General features: G+C 34.3%; 2 protein-coding genes across 2 annotated transcripts in view; both read left to right on the plus strand.

Moving 5' to 3' along the window:
- The window catches only part of LOC141641684 (protein FAR1-RELATED SEQUENCE 5-like), a 2,241-nt gene extending 282 nt beyond the window's left edge, over positions 1–1,959 (plus strand). Inside the window, exons 2-3 of the mRNA XM_074450338.1 lie at positions 390–677; positions 785–1,959. Coding sequence (XP_074306439.1) covers positions 390–677; positions 785–1,959 — 1,463 coding nt within the window. The remainder of the gene's footprint in view (positions 1–389; positions 678–784) is intronic.
- Positions 1,960–2,175: 216 nt separating this feature from the next.
- Positions 2,176–3,033, plus strand: LOC141641685 (uncharacterized). Its single transcript, XM_074450339.1, has 3 exons — positions 2,176–2,409; positions 2,491–2,769; positions 3,013–3,033. The coding sequence occupies exons 1-3, from the start codon at positions 2,176–2,178 to the stop codon at positions 3,031–3,033; spliced, it is 534 nt and encodes a 177-aa protein (XP_074306440.1).
- The last annotated feature ends 5,137 nt before the right edge of the window (positions 3,034–8,170 follow it).

An 8,170-nucleotide genomic window follows, 5' to 3' on the forward strand; every position in this document is an offset into this window, starting at 1 on the left:
GCATTTGCTAGTGTTGTTACTTCGTTCTTCTGAATTTGTCTATATTTTTACTTTTCTTACGGTTTTATTGGTGTACTGAATGAAATTTCAAGTTTCATACTGTTTTTGCTACCTATATTTTCACTTTTCTCTTGATTTTGCCGTCATTGTAACTTATTGTTTACTTTACATCTGTTATCGGCTGTTGTAATGCATTATCGTACTATATTCGTTTGCAGACCTTGAATCTGCTTTCACAATATTACAATAATAACAGTTGTCCAATATAATATCACACCATATTCAATACAATATCACAACTATTACAATACCAAATTTTGTCCCCCCTCTACTGTTTGCTTTTTACCTGTTATGTTTTGAACTGCTTCTTATATTGCATTCTTTTTCAGATGCTGATAGTTGTGTACCTTTTTCTGGATTCATCTCTCACGATACTAGTGTGTCTCAAATTACTTCTATTCCACGCATTGAAAGTCCTTCCCCACCTACGTCTAATGATAATCATTTTGCTGAAATTACTTCTACTCCCCGCATTGAACAACCTCCTGTTTCTTATCATGAACATCAACTGTTTTTGGAATCCACACCTGGTGGTACTGAATTGTGGTCAAGAAATGTCGCAATTCAGTTTAAACCTCAACTTGGTCAGATTTTTGCAAAATTGGAAGACGCTATCAGTTTTTATAATGTCTATGCAGAAGCATGTGGTTTTGAACCTAGGAAGTCCTCTAAAAAAATGCTGATGGTGTCATCTTTTATAAACTTGTTGTCTGTAATCGTGAAGGGTTTAGAGATGGTAAGAAAAGGAAAGCTATTGTTCACGATAGTGTAGTGGAGCAGCCACTTATAAAGCCGTTTGATATTAAGAACAATAAACTAACTAGGATTGGTTGTGATGCTATGATTGAATTTCGCCTTATCAAGGATGTTTACGTTGTAACTCAGTTTCGTGAATGGCATAATCATCGTCTTTGTTCGCTCACAAATCAAGAATTTCAAAGAAAAAAGAGACACCTTCATCTTTTTCATAAGAAGGCAATTATTGATCATTCAAAAGTTAATTTAGGTCCTACATCGGCATATAGATATTCTAAGGAACATGAAGATGGTTATGAGAATGTTGGTGCTCAATTGATTGATTTTAAGAACTTTGGAAGGGATATCAAATGTTTCATAGGAGATAAAGATGCTCAATTGTTTATCGATAATTTCGAGAACCTCCGTCAAACCAATCCAGGGTTCTACTTTGCTTATGAAGTGGATTCTTTCAAATGTTTGGTTCGTGTGTTTTGGTGTGACGCACAGGCACATCGAAATTACTCTTCCTTTGGTGATTTGGTCAGTTTTTATCCAACTTACGGTACAAATAAATATTCTATGATTTTCACTCCTTTTACTGGGGTAGACCACCACAAAAGGTCTGTGACTTTTGCTGCAACATTGTTGTTTCATGAGGATGCCGATTCATTTAAGTGGGTTTTTGAGAAGTTCTTAGACGCTATGGGTCAGCGCGAGCCGCAATGTATAATCACTGACCAATGTCCAGGAATAAAGAAGGTTGTACCCAAAGTTTTTAAGAAGGCTAAGCATAGATATTGCATGTGGCATATTATGCAAAAGGTCCCTGACAAGATTGGAATTACAATATCCAAGGAGACTGATTTTGTGAGTCGTTTGAATTCTGTTGTTTGGGACTCTGACTTGGAACCTGCAGAATTTGAACGAAAGTGGTCTGACTTAATTGCTGAACATAACTTGCAAGCAAATTCATGGTTGTCATACATGTATAAAAAAAGAAGGAGATGGATCCCGGCTTATTATCGTGATATTCCTATGGGATGTCTTCTCCGAACAACTCAACGATCGGAGAGCCAGAATAGCTTTTTCAAGCCTTTTGAAAATATACATGGTACACTTGTTGAGTTTTGGATGCGTTTTCAAAGCGCCATGGATCAATAACGCCATACTCAAAAGCAACATGATCGAGACAGTGATTATACTTTACCCCAATTAGCTACGTCTCTACACTTGGAAGCTCATGCGTCCAAGGTTTATACCCATGCTATTTTCAAAGATTTTCAACAAGAGGCTGCTGCCTCCATGTGTTCTCTTAGTGTTGGTGGCTTCACACCACCTGTCGACGGTACATAGGTCATTGTTGTTACTGACGCTAGAATGCAGAAGCGTTATCAAATAGTGTTCAATTCTACAAGCACTGATGCAGAATGTTCTTGTAAGTTGTTTAATAGGAAGGGTATTATTTGCAGACACATTATTTGGGTTTTCTCTGGGAAACAAGTTAGGACTTTGCATGATAAGTACATACTTATGCGCTGGACAAAGAATGCACAAAAGATCCCTCTATATGGTTCACATGGTGAGTTACTTGACGACTTTGATGCCACTGATGTAAGGAAGCTGGAGATGTGCAAATTATGGTCATAGTTCTACTCAACTATCAGTTTGCTGAGAACTATGCCTAATAATCAGATCACTGATCTTGCTGACACATTGAAGCAATTTCGGGTCAAACTCAATCCACAAGCACAGTCAATGACAAAAGAGCAGGAGTTGGAAATGCTTCTTGGATGTAGTTCCTCAACTGAGGTGAGGATTCTACCGCCTCGTCAGGCAAAGAACAAGGGTAGTGGGAAGAGAATGATATCGACAAAGCAACAATGCATTGCCAAAGCAGAGAAGCTAAAAAGGCTTTGCAAAAATTGCAAACAATTGGCTAACCATGATAAGCGTAACTGCCCTCATCCTTTTGTACCTGACATCGAGAATCAGTTATGCTACCTAAATAAATATATTCTATTACATTATTTCTATAAGTAAGATGCCATACGATTTCTGTTTATGAGTTTTATTTTTGGAATTGTATATACTTTTGATATTGAGCTACGACGACTACTCGTTGTCTTTGTTTATGATCTTAATTTCAAAAACTGTATCAACTGTGCTTGTTCATTTCCTGACAACTACTTGTTGTCTTTGTTTTGCATTTTTCAGGGGAGTTCAGATGATGATTGACTTGTATACTGATTCATGTTCATCAAGGCCATCCAAAACATTATTTGTGTCATCGTCTCTTGGTTGGAGGATTCTTTGTTGTTGAAGCTCAATATATATAGTTGGAGGATTCTTTGTTGATGAAGCTCAATATATATAGGATATACATGTCATAGTTTCATTACTATTATAGCAATTACACTCCATACGTTAGGATTTACGTAGTGCTATAAGTGTGATATTTCATTGTTAGACGTCTGATATTTCATAGTTAGACGGGTGATATTTCTTCCATAGTGCTTTAAAACAGTATTATCAGATGTCTGATATTTTACCGTACATGTCATGATATTGTATTGTCAGGCGTGTGTTATTTCTTAAATAAAGATTCCAAAATGTATTATCAGAAGTCTGATGTTTCAATGTCCATGTTCTGAACTTGCAGATTAAAATGAATGTGGTGGAATATTGATGACGATGGGTTTTTAAATGTACATATTTTGATATTTCATAGTTAGAACTATGATATTGCATTTGAAGTATAATGTGATATCACAATATACCGAATACAATATCACACTTGGATCAAATAAACACAACACGTATGACAATAATTTCAGTATTCTTTACAATATCACAGTCTGTTCAATACAATACCGCGCAATATTCAATTCAAAATTTTACTTTTTGTGGAATAATTATTATCCTCGTAGTTTCTACAATATCACATGATATGGAATACAATATCATACATGTCTTAAATAAATATCACAAGTGTGAATAATTATTATCCTCACATTTTTAGGCCATACAATATCACAAGATAGCGAATACAATATCATACTTGTCTTAAATAAATACCACATCTGACCCATTACTTACATTATTCTTTACAATATCACAACGTATTCAATACAATACCACATAATTAGACGTGTCATGTGATACAATATTTCAACTTATTCAATACAATATCAGCTGTTCTTCTATACAATATCACGGTTTCTAATAAAGAGATTTCTCATACAAAAAAATTCCGAGGTAACGGTGATAGGTTACAGTATTGTTTACAATATCACAACGTATTCAATACAATACCACATAATTAGACGTGTCATGTGATATAAAATTTCAACTTATTCAATACAATATCAGCTGTTCTTCTACACAATATCACGGTTTCTAATAAAGAGATTTCTCAGTCAAGTGTGACTAATGTTTGTTTAATAAGAGTTACTATATCACATGTTTTTGCCTTTTCCAAATAATATGTCATTTTGAATGCTGTTAAAGTACCAATTTCACCTACTGTTCGATTGAAAGTTTAAATACCACGAATTACAAAATACAATCTCACAATGCATTCATTCCAATATCACACCTGTAAGATAAACTAATTGCTCAACAAATAGCTGCATGAACCCTTTTAAAATAGCACATTAACACTAATTTGATATATCTTCATTACAAAACCTTATCAAACGATCTAGATTGTACCATTTTTGTCTACCTATTACAAATCAAACTCCAAACCCATTTTTGTCTACCTATTACAAATCAATCTGACAATGCATTCATTCCTAAGTCAGATTACGCACTTTCTATTTTCCTACATTGGTGCCTCGTCCTCGACCTCTTGCTCTTGCATATTGTGCAACTGTTTTGATCCTCTGACCACCACTTGTGTTTTGCCCATTGACAATACCACTGCAATCCCAAATATGTGCACCGATTAATATATCTCCATAGTCAAATAAAACAAAAACGAATATCTTTACAAAGTAATGACATTATTATATCCGATTAGCCATTTTTTTATTTTTTTATTTATCTTTTAGGAGAACTACGAAGAACAGGCATTTCAGTATTCACCGACTTTTGCACATCTTCACCCTTGCCTTCTTTTACAGTTTTTTTGTTCATTGATGCATCTCTTTTCAGTTTCAGTTGAGGCCAGACTTCTTCCTTTATTGCTGTGAACTCTGCTACTTTTTGAATGACTTGTTCCCTAATTCCATTTATGTCAGCCAAGACTAATGCTGCTGCCATTTCTGCCCAATAGTATCTGCGACCAAACTTTCCATCAAGATCTGCTTCAAATACTTCTCCCTCATACCTTATCATGTGCAGCATTAGAAAAGTGCCGGATTCATTGTTCTTTAGTTCCGGTTTTTGCCATTTGAAGCTTACGTTAACAATGTTAAATCCTATTATTTCTTCAGCTTTCGGCCTTTTCTTTGCTTCCAGATAGTCACTCATGCATGAAGCCTGACACATTTCAAGACAACCATCGGATTAAACCCACATATATTATCCAACAATTTCTCAGATTTCCATTATCAACTAAAGCATTCAACTTACCACAATATCTGCCAGTTTGTAAACACTTGTATCTTCCTATTTATCATAGGATGTATTGTCTAGGACTTCAACCTTTTCTTTGTTAAAGTTTATACAAACACAAAAGTAATGGTCTTCAAATAGCATTGGTACGAAAACAATCTCAGCTGTCAAGTTGCATGTACCGTTGTTTGCGGTAATAAAAGTATCCCAAGCTTCAAAAATCCTCATTTTATGAGTTTCATCCTGACTTTCATCACCTCCTTGTTGATATAATGCGTGAACAACATCTTGTTTGCAAAATAGTTGTTTATCAATAACAGCACATATTCATTGTAATAATATTAAATTTACAATATTTTACAATCAAATATCTAAACTACTTGTAAATAATATTGCATACCATGTGACGAAGTCCGAGAAACTTGATAAAGTTGTTGTCTTTGTGGTCCTTGTACTCAATGTCATTCAGTAGGTGTGCCCAACATTCAATCATTTTGCTCGTGACATTCACGGTCTGTTGTATTGATAGTATATCTTCTCTGAGGAGTTTTGCTTCTTCGTAGTAGAGAAAGAACACATTCACTACAAGCAATTGTATAGGATGAGCATTAGTTGAAATATTCTTTCCATATGCTACTAAATAAATGATGGACATCACTTAAAATAGTTGAGGATATCATAATAGTTTTCAATCTTACTCTATAGATAATGTGTGGTCGTCCAATAAGCAGTAGTCAAGTACTTCTTTTCTTACTTTCAATAAGCTTGCTAAAAGTGCTTGATTGTTCCTCATAAATTTGGATACAACCAGCATATCACCAGCTTTGCCACAGTTGTATGTGCACCCAAGACCATCTGAATTTCTTTTTCGACGGCTACCCAAGACACAGGTATTGCAATCATTGTCGTCTGGTATTTTCAACCCTAAAGAACAGTTCAGGTGATGCGGCTGTTTTAGTACCAAATAAAATTATGTTGTTTAAGAAAAAAATGAGCGCTTAAGTAAAATTAATTAACCTTTGATTTTTGACTTTGGTGTACAAACTTTCTTCAGACTGTCTGCTTTTTCTTTTTCTTCCTCTTCTCTTTTCAGCCTTCTTTTTTCCAACAGGATTGGTTCCAACGATTCCTTTAGTGTGTTGAAGTTTGTTACAATATCCATTGTTTTAGTCCTCGTATGGTTATAATCTTTGAAAACCAATTCTTTGCTATCTCAAATTTCGATATAATTTCCTCTTCATTTCATCATTCAAATCACAATCAAATATTTCCCCATTGTAAAACATCATGTGCAGCATCATAAATACCCCACAGACTAAGTTAAAATCCTTTGATTGCCACTTGAATTTCTTATTAACTAAGGGAAACATTTGCACTTTTTCTCCTTGCTTTAAACCTTTGCTGCACATGTAACTCCCAGATGTCTTTGCCTATACATTTTTGACAACAATTAAGAATCTCATTAATGTAAAGAAAATTCCTCCAATTTAATAAAACACATCAATTGTAGTTTTGCAGTAAAGTTTGAGTTTAAGACTTACAACCAACTCAGCAAGGTAAAAAAACTTTGATTCTTCGAAGTTGTCATAGAGCCTATTGTCTAAGTAGTCCACTGTCTCGTTTTGAAAGTTGATGCATATGCAGAAATAATGTTCGCTTATCAGCAAAGGCAGGAACACCTAATAAAGTTTGCATGAAAATTTTTTCACAGTTTAATCAGTAAATAAATGGCATAACACAAACAATTTTGACAATGCTAGTGTCTTACCAGATCTGAATTTAAGTTTAGTGGCTGGCTGCAAACATTTTGCCATATATCCCATGCTCCAGCTATTTCTTCAGTAAGTGTTTTTGTCTTCTCAAATTCTTCTCCATTTAGCATTAAGATTTGTTCTAGAAGTGTCTGTAACATTGCAATAACACAATAGGTTCCTTTCAATATTAATCAATATTACAATAATAACTGTCTTACACTACAATAACACAAACTCTTCAATAAAATATCATACTAATTGAATTTTTTTTTCCATAAATAGAAATACAATATCACAATATATCCAATACAATATCACAACATATCCATGTTCACAACTAGTTTTATATTTCATCCAATACATTATACAATATCAGAATGTAATACAATATCACAGCTACTTGCAATATCACAACATTTACAATACAATATCACACTAATTGAAATAACACAAACTCTTCAATACAATATTAATCAATATTACAATAACAATTTGTCATACGTATGATAATAACACAAACTCTTCAATACAATATCATACTAATTGAATTAAATTACAATATCACAAATATCACAAATATTGCATTACAATATCACAAATATTGCATTACAATATCACAATATCACAAATATTGCATTGAAGACAAAATTGACTTAAATTACAATATCTGTAATACTCCGTATTTATAAGTCTTGGGGTACTCTATCGAGTAGCCCTTACTCTGTCGAGTAAGGGTAAGTTGCGAGATAAAATAGTTTCGACTGTTGGGTACTCGATCGAGTAGTGGGGTACTCGATCGAGTAAGGGGTACTCGATCGAGTACCTTGGGTACTCGATCGAGTGTCCGGTTTTTACGGGGAGTTTTCTCGGGTTTTGTTAATTATGCGATTAAGGTATTTAAACATAGTCGTCATTGTTTTAAATCACTTTTCCAAAACCTAAAACCCTGTTTAAGAGAGAAAGCAACAGATTCATCTTCCTAATCGCATCCTTAGCAATTCCGGAGTTCGGACGGTCGAGTTCTTGTCGTTATTCGTATCGTTGAGTTCCTGCGTCGAGGG

This window comes from Silene latifolia, chromosome 2 (genome assembly GCF_048544455.1).
Source record: "Silene latifolia isolate original U9 population chromosome 2, ASM4854445v1, whole genome shotgun sequence".
Classification (NCBI taxonomy): domain Eukaryota; kingdom Viridiplantae; phylum Streptophyta; class Magnoliopsida; order Caryophyllales; family Caryophyllaceae; genus Silene; species Silene latifolia.